The sequence below is a fragment of the Salmo trutta genome, chromosome 7 (genome assembly GCF_901001165.1).
Source record: "Salmo trutta chromosome 7, fSalTru1.1, whole genome shotgun sequence".
Taxonomy (NCBI): Eukaryota; Metazoa; Chordata; class Actinopteri; order Salmoniformes; family Salmonidae; genus Salmo; species Salmo trutta.
This window is the reverse complement of record NC_042963.1, coordinates 18,876,427-18,890,643: the sequence shown is the minus strand read 5'-3', so window position 1 is coordinate 18,890,643 and position 14,217 is coordinate 18,876,427. Positions and strand designations below refer to the sequence as shown.

At 41.5% G+C, this 14,217-nt stretch overlaps 1 protein-coding gene across 2 annotated transcripts in view; it reads left to right on the top strand.

Annotated features, from left to right (window-relative positions):
- The window catches only part of swap70b (switching B cell complex subunit SWAP70b), a 35,312-nt gene extending 22,442 nt beyond the window's left edge, over positions 1–12,870 (top strand). For both annotated transcript variants that reach the window (XM_029758241.1, XM_029758242.1), the window contains 9 exons: positions 50–277; positions 677–823; positions 974–1,082; positions 1,512–1,693; positions 7,418–7,525; positions 8,337–8,503; positions 8,957–9,155; positions 9,528–9,624; positions 9,841–12,870. In XM_029758241.1, coding sequence (XP_029614101.1) covers positions 50–277; positions 677–823; positions 974–1,082; positions 1,512–1,693; positions 7,418–7,525; positions 8,337–8,503; positions 8,957–9,155; positions 9,528–9,624; positions 9,841–9,959 — 1,356 coding nt within the window. In that variant the 3' untranslated portion in view covers positions 9,960–12,870. The remainder of the gene's footprint in view (positions 1–49; positions 278–676; positions 824–973; positions 1,083–1,511; positions 1,694–7,417; positions 7,526–8,336; positions 8,504–8,956; positions 9,156–9,527; positions 9,625–9,840) is intronic.
- Positions 12,871–14,217: the final 1,347 nt, after the last annotated feature.

Sequence of the window (14,217 nt, the reverse complement as noted above, 5' to 3'; positions counted from 1 at the left end):
CTGACGTGTGTCTGTGTACTCACCTGTGTCTCTTCCCAACCCCCCTCAGATCGAGTACTTCCTGCGCAAGCTGACGGAGGCCATGGGAGGCAGCTGGGTGGAGGAGCGCTTCGAGGACTACAAGCTTGAGCTTAGCACCAAGCAGCAGTGCCTGAGTGCCTGGGAGATAATCACCCTGGTGGGCACTGGCACTTTCAGCAAGGGCATGGACCGCCAGACCCTCTCTATGGGCATCACCGAGGTCTTCCACGAGCTCATCCTTGACGTATTCAAACAGGTCGGCCTCAGAGCCATTTATATCTCCATGCCTTGGCAAATGTTGACGTCAACCAAACTACCGTCATGTGACGTGTCCATGGTCGACGGATAGCGTTGACCAGTATTATGTACTAGCAATACTGTAGCATGGATCGAGCTTTTAAACACCACACGCCAAAACAATGTTTGGCTGAGTGTAGTGTCGCCTTTTTTTTTTTATAGAGACCACATGAATATTGTCGATTTTTAGAATCTCAAATGCAACACTACAAACTCATCATGGTGGCTGTGCGGCGGTCAACTAAGAAATTATACTGAAACGTCTCCTGCTAGTTTTTCTAACACCGATATTAAGGCAAACCAACAGAAAGACAGAAACACAAAATTGTCTGAGCCTCCTGTTTTTCGCTTGCTGCAGGGCTACATGATGAAAAAGGGTCACAAGAGAAAGAACTGGACAGAACGCTGGTTCCTCCTGAGGCCCAACTCCATATCCTACTACGTGAGCGAGGACCTGGCAGAGAAGAAGGGTGACATCCTGCTGGATGGAAACTGCTGTGTGGAGGCAAGGAACACTGAACGACATCAACAAACACTAACAACAACAGTAAACAACCACGACCAATGCTCATGCATTCATTTCAACCCTTAACCTAACTAACAAAATGAATGTTGGTGAAAGAGTGTAAAAATGTAAATTAACTTGTCTTTACAGTCGTTACCGGATAAGGAAGGGAAGAAGTGTCTGTTCTACGTCAAATGCTCCGACAAAAGCTATGAGATCAGCGCGTCGGATAAGAAGAGGAAACAGGAATGGATACAGGGTAGGAAGTGGACGTATTTCATTCGTATTTAATCAGAAATGAAAGCACTTGTACATTGCTCATACCATATTCTTAGATTGCCAATGTATATCGTTTTTGTGTTTCGAATCCTGTTGTGTAATGTAACTAGTTCTCAATTCTCTCACCATGCAATTGATCTCCTGTTGGTATTATGGAAAGTATAGCACTGGACATCTAGACTTTATTGATGGGTGTAAGTACAGGGGCACGTTCAGCAGAGCTCAACATTGTGGAATGTTCAGATAGAAATGTGTTATGTAGACTAGTCATGCCTCTCTGACATGATAATAAGTAGTCATCAGCTTTACTCATCACATTTCTATCTGCAACATTCCACAACATTGTCCTATACTGAACATGGCCCAGCCTTGGACCTGACCCCTGTCTGGTGTCTCTTCTCCATTTCAGCCATCCAGACCTGTATCAGTCTGCTGAAGCTGGGCCGGCCGGCGCCGCACCGCGAGTCCCGCCAGAAGCGGAGGGAGCTGAGGCAGAAACAGCAAGCGGAGCAGGAGGAGCTGGAGCTCAGGATGAGGGAGCTGCAGACAGCCAACGAGAACAAGCAGCAGGAACTGGAGGCCATGAGGAAGGTGAGCTCACTCACAACGGTCAACGTCCTCCCTTTGCTACTATGCCCTTTTCAAACTACTGAGTTGAACTGCCCTGTGCTGCCCAATGCACAATGTGAAAAGAAAACCTCTAAGTCAGCACAGTAAGGTAGTGTAAAAATGGTAGGTAACACTTTACTTGACACTCAGCGTCGTAACACATTATGACACGTTCATAACCATGTCATACATCATAACAGCTGACATAACTTGTCACAACCTGTTATAATATGGTCCTAACTGTCATGACACATATTTAGACCTGTTGTGACGCCTACATAAGTGTCAACCCGCAAAACGTTCCATTACACAACAGCCTACTGTGTGTGTGTGTATATATATATATATATGTATGTATATATATATATATATATATATATATATATATATATATATATATATATGTATATGTATATATATGTATATATATATATATATATATATATATATATATATATATATATATATATATATATGCACCTACTATTATTTATATATTTACAGAGCATTGGGGTAGGTGCATGTCTGATATCAATGTGTGAGCAATTACAATGATAATTTTACAGTATGTATGTATGTAGGCTGATGACTGGGATGAATGCAGGAGCAGATTTCAGGTGCAGGACAAGACTGATGACTGATATAAGGGCATGTACGTGATAGGCCTATCTGGCTTATATGATTAGGATGGTCATAATGCTTATTGACAGTGTCATAAAGTATATTTTCTTAGTCCAAGTAAAGTGAGACAGGATGGTCATAATGCTTCATGACAGTATCCTAAAGTGTATATCTCTACAAGTTATTTAAAATATGACTAAAGAATTTATTTTAAAAAATGAAACACAGGATTTTAGAAACAAACTTTCAAACAAAAGGATACTTCTTGGCAAGGATTTTTATGGGGTGGGGAATAAATGTGGTTTTGACACTCTTGTGTAGGTGTCATAACCAGCCATAAAATAACACTTCACAACAGGTGTAAAATATGAGTAATGACAGTGTTATGACCATATCATGACAGGTTGTCAGCTGTTATGACATATTATGACATGGTTATGGGTGTCAAGTAAAGTGTTACCAAATGGAGTCATTAGAATCCGTTTCCACCTATCTCCACTGTTCTTAGTCTAGTCAGGAAGTCATGAGGATAGTAGCTGGAACACACTTAAAACAGTCGGGGGGGAAAAGTGGTTCATTTCCATCATCGCTTAAATGAAGTTAGGCCTATGAAAGTGAAATGACAGTAATACTTCAGGATCTAGGTCACCTGAAAGACTAACTTCACATGTGTTCCTCCCACAGAAACCGTTTGTGGTAGATTCGGTGCCATGTGTGCGTCTGGATGTTAACAATAGAATAGCCCCACTTTTTGGTTTCCTCAATGGTTTCGCAATGTGAGAATGTGGGTTGTGCTGTTCAGGGGAATGAAGTGTGTGCGTGTGCACTTATCTTTTTGTCACTTCCACTTCACTCATTTTTCCAGTCAACTCTTAATCCTGATTAAAGTTATTTCAGTCTGGCCTTTTGGTGCAGTTTATTCACAGTTGAAGTCCAATTATCACTGCTCAGTTGGGGGTCTTTAATTACAGGTGAAATGTCACTTAAATTAGACGTTTCCTCATTTCACTCGGCAGCAAAAAAAAACATGGACAGTTAAAATCAAATACACGATGGCAATATTCTCCTATACATGCGGTAAAGACGTTAATGGAATGCAGACCATTGGCGACCATTAAAAAAAATTGGGTCTAAGGAAGTGGATATTCGTCAAATTCGTCATCATTTGTGTTCTAACAGGCCCACAATGTGGTAGACTGTATTTGGTTGTTTTCGCTGCATAATGTTTAGAAGTTGTTATTTTCGGGTTCCAAAAAAATGTCTGCAAAATGCTAACTCCCGTTCGTATAAGCTGGTTGCATAGCATATAGAAATTGGTGGTGGTATTTGAAGCCGTTTTTAAGTGTAATGCCGTTGATTTGTGACGACATCCATACTAGTATTATACTTTTTACCCTAACATTATGTGAAATACACATAGACTGTTGTTTAAATTGTAGGCTGATTTTTGATGGATGAGGAGATGAGGAGATTCTGAATCTTTCCCCCTCGTGGCGTTTCCATTGTTTTGGTTGAATTCCATTGATCTCTTTAACACGTGTATTGAGACAATTTTTATATTAACAAAGCAGGTTATGAGTGAATAAACATTCGGAAATGTTATCTGATGTGGTTATTTCACTGGTCGGTGTTACTGAACACCCTGTCGTTCTCCACTAACATCAAGGCGGTGACCCGATCCTGTAGGTTCATGCTCTACAACATTCGCAGAGTACGACCCTGCCTCACACAGGAAGCGGCGCAGGTCCTAATCCAGGCACTTGTCATCTCCCGTCTGGATTACTGCAACTCGCTGTTGGCTGGGCTCCCTGCCTGTGCCATTAAACCCCTACAACTCATCCAGAATGCCGCAGCCCGTCTGGTGTTCAACCTTCCCAAGTTCTCTCACGTCACCCCGCTCCTCCGCTCTCTCCACTGGCTTCCAGTTGAAGCTCGCATCTGCTACAAGACCATGGTGCTTGCCTACGGAGCTGTGAGGGGAACGGCACCTCCGTACCTTCAGGCTCTGATCAGGCCCTACACCCAAACAAGGGCACTGCGTTCATCCACCTCTGGCCTGCTCGCCTCCCTACCTCTGAGGAAGCACAGTTCCCGCTCAGCCCAGTCAAAACTGTTCGCTGCTCTGGCACCCCAATGGTGGAACAAGCTCCCTCACGACGCCAGGACAGCGGAGTCAATCACCACCTTCCGGAGACACCTGAAACCCCACCTCTTTAAGGAATACCTAGGATAGGATAAAGTAATCCTTCTAACCCCCCCCTTAAAAGATTTAGATGCACTATTGTAAAGTGGTTGTTCCACTGGATATCATAAGGTGAATGTACCAATTTGTAAGTCGCTCTGGATAAGAGCGTCTGCCAAATGACTTAAATGTAAATGTAACTAACAACATTTCATTTTCAATATGTTCACGCCCTCTATTTTCTGTAGAGATTGGTAAGAAAGATGGTGCTCTAAGTTCCAGTACATACCAGTGCTTCTCTTCAATACCCATTGTATCAGAGCTCTTATAGATGAGACCCATGACTAGTCATCTGGACAAGCTCAAATGAGCCATACAACAATACCATAAAATGTTATTGTCCAATGTAGCACATGCAGTGTAGCTGTGGACAATCATTGGATTTATTGGGGCAACAATGTCCCTGTGTCTGAAGGTTCATTGTGCCCCTAGTACTCAATGCATAATGAATGAACAACAATCTCCCATTGATGTGCAACAAGTTCCCGTCTCTCATACTCTCCAGTCCAGGACAGGTCTGTGGTACACACAGGACTGAGAGGGTGAGGGGTCGGCGCCCTTTATTAAAACCCTGGGTTCACTTGTACACGGTAGCCATTCTGTGATCGGTTGGTCACTTCACACTAACCTGCGGTAGTGAGTGAGTAACGAACGAGTTCGGTCAATTGACAAGTCACGGCTGCACGGAAAGAGTCAAATTAGGATTAATCGGCAGTTTTGAAGATGGCACTGTCGTGGATAGCAGCTGTTTTACAGGGTCCTGAACAATTCTGCTGTTCTTATGTTGATTGAAACTTATTTTGCACGTCATGTCTCCGCCATTCATTTCCTATGACCGAAAACGGCTTCTGGAGGTCAGAACAGCAATCACTAATCTTGATTTCTACTTCAACAGGTCGGCAGCTCTAGACGTTCGGCTTACTCCGGATTCAATTAACAACCAAGTTTAATTTAAAATAACGTAGTTGTTTGGAAGGGACAATCTGCAGTTCAAACAATAAAAAAGTGTCCTGCCTGCCATTGTGTTGGTGAACAGCTGAAGGATGGGGCTGTAGAAATGAACCACTTTCAAATTCATAGACCGAGCTTTGGATGCAAGGACTGAACTTCCATGAGATCAAAATGAAAGTTTGAACCATGTTTTGAAGCTGTACGGTGTTGGTTTACATGTTCATTGTTTACAAACAAGGTTATGTTTTGGGTCCTGATTGGGTATGACAGTTGAACTAAGCGCAGGAGGCATTTATAAGTTAACAGTGCCTTGAGAAAGTATTCATACCTCTTGACTTATCGCACATTTTGTTGTTGCAGCCTGAATAAAAAATGGATTGAATAGATGTTTCAATAGATGTTTTCTCTCACCCATCTACACACAATACCCCATGACAACGTGAAAACATGTTTTTAGAAATGTTTTCAAATTTATTTGAAATGAAATGGAGAAATATCTAATTTACATACGGTACCAGTCAAAGGTTTGGACACACCTACTCATTCCAGGGTTTTTCCCCCCAAAAATTGTACTATTTTCTACATTGTAGAATAATAGTGAAGACATCAAAACTATGAAATAACACATGGAATTATGTAGTAACCAAAAAAGTGTTATACATGTGTTATACATTTGACCATGAAGGCCTGACTCAAGCAGTCTCCTCTGAACAGTTGATATTGACGTGTCTGTTACTTAAACTCTGAAGCATTTATTTGGTCTGCAATATCTGAGGCTGGTAACTCTAATGAACCCATCCTCTGCAGCAGAAGTAACTCTGAGTCTTCCTTTCCTGTGGCGGTCCTCATGAGAGCTAGTTTCATCATAGCGCTTGATGGTTTTTGCGACTGCACTTGAAGTAACATTCAAAGTTCTTGAAATTTTCTGGATTGACTGACCTTCATGTCTTAAAGTAATGATGGACTGTCGTTTCTCTTTACTTATTTGAGCTGTTCTTGCCATAATATGGACTTGGTATTTTACCAAATAGAGCTATCTTCTGAATACCACCCCTACCTTGTCATAACACAACTGATTGGTTCAAACGCATTAAGAAGGAAAGAAATTCCACAAATTAACTTTTAACAAGGCACACCTGTTAATTGAAATGGATTCCAGGTGACTACCTCATGAAGCTGGTTGAGAGAATGCCAAGCGTGTGCAAAGCTGTCATCAAGGCAAAGGGTGGCTACTATATGCTATGTTTTACATATTGAAACCATGCAATTGGTATTTTCTTTTTATTTAACCTTTATTTAACTAGGCAAGTCAGTTAAGAACAAATTCTTATTTACAATGACATCCTAGGAACAGTGAGTTAACTGCCTTGTTCAGGGGCAGAACTGCCTTCTCAGCTCCGGGATTCGATCTCGCAACCATTCTGTTATGGCCCAACGCTCTAACCACTAGGCTACCTGCCGCAATAACTTAGAACAATGTGGAATGCAAACATGTTCAACGTATTTAACAAAGATGGGATATGGCCTACATTTTGTTTCTGTAGGCTATGTAACAAACTAGGCTATAATGGACTAACATTTGGATTGGAGTTGATGACACCGCAATACATAAGACTGTAAATACACAATTTGAAGCAACCACATATTTAGCCATGGAGCACGTTTTGATTGGCCAGTGAGGAGCAAGCCTCTAACTTTTGTATTAATCAAAACCCAGCCCTTTCGCGCTACCACCAGCTGCAGTCCCATAATTCATGCAGTGAAAATGGCAAAATAAATATTTCTGACACAACCCTGGACCTATAGCGCTTCCGCCAGTGCTAAGATTTACCATTGCATCAGGTGTATCTGTCGTCAATTATGTAATGACTGTTCCCTCCGCTATTGGTCAGAAACTGGAGGAGGCGGCGGCCAACGCGGCAGAGGAGGAGAGGAGACTCCTGCAGACGCAGACTGAACAACAGGATCGCTACAGGGAGGACCTTGAGAGGGAGAAAATGGTACCTACCTACACACAATTTAGTGACCAAAAGAGAGATTTAGACTGTAAGCTACACCCACAGCTGACTGCTAACCCCTATGCCAGCTACTTAATTGACTTCAACAAATTAGGCCGTACCCCATTTAGTTGGTTACTATTTCATTACGCTGGCTTTTCAGGAACCCACTGCACCCTGTGAGACTTCAAGGAGTTGGTACAAGTTGTCCCTAACCAGTGATTCAGCAGTTTCTCTTCATTTATCCAGTCAATTCTTGGGTCCATGAAAAGGATTTAAACTTTCTAGTTATTTTATCCCCCAGTTTATGCTCTTAAGCTCATTTGACATGTTGTTCAAACATCCTACTGGCAGACTTTAAATGACATCAGTTTATAGGACCATCAATGAGGTGTTCCATTTATTTTATTCTCTCAAGTCAATGTCTGCTCTGTTTCAGGATGTACCCACAAGGGTTGCGTCCTTTTTATTTCCTGTTATAAAAAAAAATGAACAACTTCATTTTTACAGATTGGCAATGGCAAGTGTTTCCAATCATTGACTGTCATAGCCTGAATGGTAGGGCTGAATGATAGGAAGTTAGTAGGCTTAAGATAGAAAAGGAAGTGAGTGGTACACAATGGGTTAAATGAGTGATTAAAGGGATAGTTCACCCAAAGTAGCGTTTAATACATTTTAAGTAAGTTAAATGAGTGCTACAGCCTACTAAGCGCTAACTCCTAGTGAATGGGTCGTCCGGTCCAAGAGCACCACTAGATTTAGTCTTGGATACCTGTAGTGCTCTTTATACAATTGTCTTCTCGCCGGTCCTCAGGTGCGACAGGAGATGGAGGAGCAGGTAGCTCAGAAGTCCACTGAGCTGGAGCAGTACCTGCAGCGCGTCCGCGAGCTGGAGGACATGTACCACCGCCTGGAGGATGCCCTGGAGGAGGAGAGAGGCGCCAGGCAGGACGAGGAGACGGTTCGCAGGCTCCAGGCCCGGTCAGTGCTCCACACACAGACACAGAAAAGCAGGCATATACTCATGTACTCTTGAGATGAATGTACAGTGATGGACTTCATTGTCTCTCTGGCTGAGTCACTGTAATTGTCTGACAAGTGGAGCTTGTCAGTGAGGAATAGGGAAACGCGTGCACACACACACAAAGCCCCCCCTCATGGATTCACGAGGGGGCTACATACATGTGGGCAACAGTCCCGCCAGTACAGAAACACTTCCTTCCTTCCTCTATGCTGACATTTGGGTTTCTCTGGGCTCAGCACTTCTCACATTTGTGTTCTGAGTAGGGAATTTGTGTGGGTGCGCGTGTATACTCTAGGGTGGATTTATGTTTGCAGTGTAATTGTGTTTTTGATCAACGCATCCCTCTTTTTGCTGTTTTGAATGTGACACATTCTATCTGTTCCCTCGACTTTCTGTCCACGTCTCCCCAGGTTACTGGAGGAGGAGGCGACCAAGAGGGCTGAGCTGGAGCAGATCCACCTCCACCAGCAGAGGACCATCTCTGAGACGGAGGCGGAGAAACAGGAGCTTGCGAAGGAGGGAACGGCCAAGGAAAGTGCCCTGCAGGCCGCCATGCTGCAGTTGGAGCAACTAGAGAGTGAGAGGCAGGGGGCACTGGAGCAGTACCAGGTGAGACATGTATTCGGGTCGGTTTCCAGGATTGAAGATTCACGGGCCTGCTTCTGGACTAAAATGTACTTTCAACAGAGGTTCTTCATTGAGCATGCTTTTCAGTTCAGGAGTAGGACTAATTTTAGGTCTGTTAGAACTAGGGTGCTTGAGTTGTGGTGCTGGAAAAATGCCTAATTAGATGTTTAGGGGGTGCTAGAGCGGTGTCTTGACAACTACTACCAGACGGCAATTGTAGGGGGCACTAGAGTTCTACAGGTGAGCCGTGGGTTGTCCTGTTTCAGTATTAAAAACCAACTTCCACTTAATTTGAAAATGAGATTACTTACTTGCACAAATCGACTGAGATCGTCTCTCCTTTGTTTGTCACAGGACGTAATGCAGAAACTGGAGGACGCAGCGAACAACACAAGGACCTGGAAACATAAAGTGGCCCACCATGAGGGATTGGTCCGCCTCATTCAACCAGGTAACACAACACTATATTACTGCGCACTTTCCCTCTCTCCTCCTTTTATCAATACTCTCTTTATTTAGGCATCTTTCCTCTCTGTCTGTTCTGGTGTTTTTCTTTCTCACCATCTGTGGCCTGGGCGCATCTTAATAATCTAAATAAGATCTCTCCTCATTTCCTTTCCTTTGTCTGCAGTGATGTGAAAGACCTTTATGATTTTTGTTTTCTCAGGTTCAAAGGGGCCTCAGAAGATCACTAACTGGGGCCCAGCAGCCTTCACTGACGCAGAACTAAGCCTGAGGAAGAAAGATTGGCAGGAGAGGAAGAACCGACCCGCCCAGACCCAGTAGAGCCCCCATTCAACACACTCATGGTTGCTGAAACATTGATGGAACATTGATGCAACTTTGCCCTCAGTGTGCAATGTTGCGTCTTCAGCATTCATTAATTTAAAAGGGAACAGGCAGGCTCGCTTTTACACAGATACCAGGGTTGTGTTCATTAGGCACCAAATGGAAGTCAACAAACTGAAACAACGAGGGCCTACCTAGGCTGTTTGTCCAATAGGAAATTCACATTTTATTTTTCCGTTGCAAATCGATTTGAAACGTTTTCTGTTTCGTGCCCTAATGAACATGACCCAGTTCACAGCAGGTGCTGCACAGATCTTTATACTACCTGCATAGCCTAAGAGTAAAATGAACAGCCAGATTCAAATTGCTTTCATATGAAGGACTGAAGGAGTTGCGCGCTTGACACTAGTAATTCAATGTCTGAGGAAGGTGGAGTGTGGTCCCAAACGTTAGATTCCTTTTATCAAAACGTTTTTGACCGTGTTTAGATTATAAAAAAAATGTTCCTAAGGGATTTCACAATTGTTTGTCTTTTGTAAATGTAAAACTACAGCTTGCATAATTTTAATCAGTTCTTGGGTTACCGTTTTTGGTTCCGTTGCCAAAGTGATAGCACTTAATAACCCATAAAGTAGTATGAACAAAACTCCATGTTAACATCATCAAATTACTCATGAAAATAATCATCAAATAACTAGCCATCATAGTGTACTACTCCCATTTATTAAATGTCGTTTTTTGCGTACACATGCTGTGAGAATTAGGACATTTGCAGTGTTAAACTTGAGACATTGCTGCTACACTGTAATGAAAAACTGTAAAGTAATCAGAGGTATTATCAACATTAAAATACTCAAACGTTTTACGGCAACATACTGTACATTATGGCTCATTGTGGGAAAATGTTATGGGCTAGGAAAGAATTACTGTATTTTGAATGTTACTGTAATTTCACCACACAGAATACAGTACCGTACCATATCTTTGGCGCACCAAAACCCCTTTATTTTTTTCAAACCTTTAACTAGGCAAGTCAGTTAAGAACAAATTCTTATTTACAATGACGGCCTACCCCGGCCAAGCCTGAACCGGACAACGCTGGGCCAATTGTGCGCCGCCCTATGGGACTCCCAATCACGACTGGTTGTGATACAGCCTGGAATTGAACCAGGGTCTGTAGTGACGCCTCTAGCGCTGACATTCAGTGCCTTAGACCACTGCGCCACTCGGCAGCCCTCGACCACTAGTGGGGGCATGGTATTGTTGTTTCTGGCTCATTCAAATATTTTGAGGAATGCCTTGTAAGAGGCTGTATTTGTTGCACCTGTGAGCAAGAGTGCTCTATCACTTTAACTCCTATGTGGTTATAGTGCCCCATCAATAGAACTCCCCATGTTGTAGTCCTAAAAACTGAAAATGAGTTACTGCCATCCCTATGGGGGAAATGAATGGGGTTTTGGGGTAAGGTTTGACGTTAACACAGGCTTCGGAGATCATATATGTTTTAATCTATGAGATATCAGTCAGGTACCATAACCTATGTGCTTTCATGCTTGTTTTGATTACAGAAATGCTTCAAAATTCACAGTGACGTTACGTGATGAAGAATATCTCATAGAACAAAACGTGTAAGGACGTAAACCTGTGTTTACCCCAGACCTTTATTTTCAGCGTTTATCCAAAACACCTACAAAAACCTGATTCATTTCCCGAAAGACTTTGGTCAACGAGCCATGGCGGAGTTGGTGCTTACAAAAAGACGCCATTACTATTGCTCGCTATTTAAATTCTATAGGGGACAGATTGGAGTGGCACAAAAATGGTTAAGCATTGTATCTTCATGTCCTTTAGGTCTGTTTTGCCCTGTAGTTCCGACCAGTTTAAAAGCCTTTGTTGGCCCCTAGAAGTGTGCGTGATATAAAACACCCAAATATTCATTAATATGATGTAATGTGTAAACACTTCACCTAGCAACCACCCGCTTGCACCAATTTTTTGTAATTACCGTAAACTACTGTGAAATACAAACCCCTCCCCTCAATCATCCATTCATTCAGATTACGGTAGCATTTCTATTTATTTTATTTTATTATAGTACATTTTAAGGTATTGTACTCTGTCATTACACGGTACTTTTATACCGAATTTATATTACTGTAGGTGTACTGGAATATGAAATACAGATTTTTTTTACCTGCCACTGAGCTGCCTGTAACTGTCAAACCCCTTTACAGTGTAGCAAATTACAGGGCTTTGTAGCACGGTACCAGAACCACGCTCATGGTGGGGGATGGAGTTGTCATTATTGAAATTGTCAGTATACAACTTTTTTTATTTTGTAGTCGATAATGTGTTTAAATAGCTGAAGACTGATGTAATGTTTTATTACAGGGTTCAATCTTAAACAATAAGTGTATGCAGTTGTTGCAAGGATGCACACATAAGTAGAGAACTGATTGTTGATATATCATGTAACAATAGAACGTAATAGACACAAGACCCCAGTCTCTAATGGATATGATGCTGCCATTGAAACAAGGGGGAATGGTATGGTACTTTCAAATTATGTACTCCAGGGGGCACTACAGTTTTATAAAACGCAGGTTATCCTTCATTTGGTCATCTACACAATTTATTTTAATTTATGTCATGGATAATACAACATGTTATGCTGTTAACAGTGTGTGTTTGGGTCCCTAATTCCATTACTTCACGGCACAAACCCTCTACTTTCTAAAATAAAATATAATCTACAGTGAGATGTAAACCAAGATTATCTGCATTGTTTTGTATTTATCTGCCGAACAACTAACTTTCGTTCATATTGAAATAAATCGTTTTTATAGCTTTTTGGGCCAAATCCAGTGGTGAAAAGTACTTAAGTAAAAATACATTAAAGTACTAAAGTTTTTTTTTGTGTGTGTATCTGTACTTTACTTATTATATTTTTGACAACTTGTACTTTTACTCATCTACATTCCTAAAGAAAATGATGTAATTTTTACCCAAAAGTACTCGTTACATTTTCAGTGCTTAGCAGGACAAGAAAATTGTTTAATTCATGCACTTATCAAGAGAACATCCCTGATCATCCCAACTGTTTTTGATAATGTCTGAGTGTCGTCTGGCTTGCTTAAAATAAGGAATTTGAAATAATATATACTTTTACTTTTGTTACTTAAGTATCGAAAGTAAATGTAATTGTTAAAATATACTTAAGTATATTTTAATATATTTTTATATATTTAAGTAAATATACTTAAGTATATTTTAAACCAAATACTTTTAGACTTTTACTCATAGTATTTTACTGGGTGACTTTTACTAGTCATTTTCTGTTAAGGTGTCTTTTACTTTTACTCAAATATGACAATTGGGTACTTTTTCCACCACAAGCCAAATCTCTGGACTAGAAGTGTCTCTTTCCTAGTCCGTAGCTAGGTTTCCATCCAATTGGCAACATATTTACATGGCAATATTAACAATTCGGAATAAAAACAATATTCGCGTTGTCCCACCAGCGACGTGTTTATCAAATTGACCTGTTGTGGATAAACGGCTGTGCCGTTATGATGTAGTGCACGTAAAAATACATTTTTTGCGGTTAAATTCCCATGTGCTGAATAAAAAATGAAAGTTAAATGGGTTTCCATCACATTTTCAACTCTACTGATGTTGTGTTATACAGCGAGTGTCCCCACCCTGGTATTGACACATGCGATCTAGCCGACAGATCGCACATATGACCTGAGATTATTATGGACAAAAGAGCGGCAGCCAAGCATCGATAAAATCACCAGAATAAGACCCTCGTTATTTATTTGGAAAGGTGCATCAAGCTCATCCCTTTTTGCACTTTCACCACCCTATGAAATTCATCGTCATTTATTTCATCTGTAGCCTAATAAACTGCACGCTTTCCCCACGAGCCATAGTGAGAGAGGACCACGCGTCATTGCGTGACTAGAACTTTACTTCGATATGATGGTTATCAGTGGTGGAAAAAATGCCCAATTTCACGTTTGAGTAAAAGTAAAGACACCTTAACAGGAAACGAAACTCCCAGGCATTGCAAATACCTGGAAATGTAAAAACGAAGGAATTTCAGGTATTTGCTGTGAAGGGGTACTCCAAGTTAAGGAGCCTTAAGTGTCTCTGGACATGCTCTGTTTGTTTTGAGTTTATAATACTCAAATAAAGTGGCTACGCCATAGTGTCCTTGGAGACAATGAACCTCTCAGGCATTGTTGGTTTA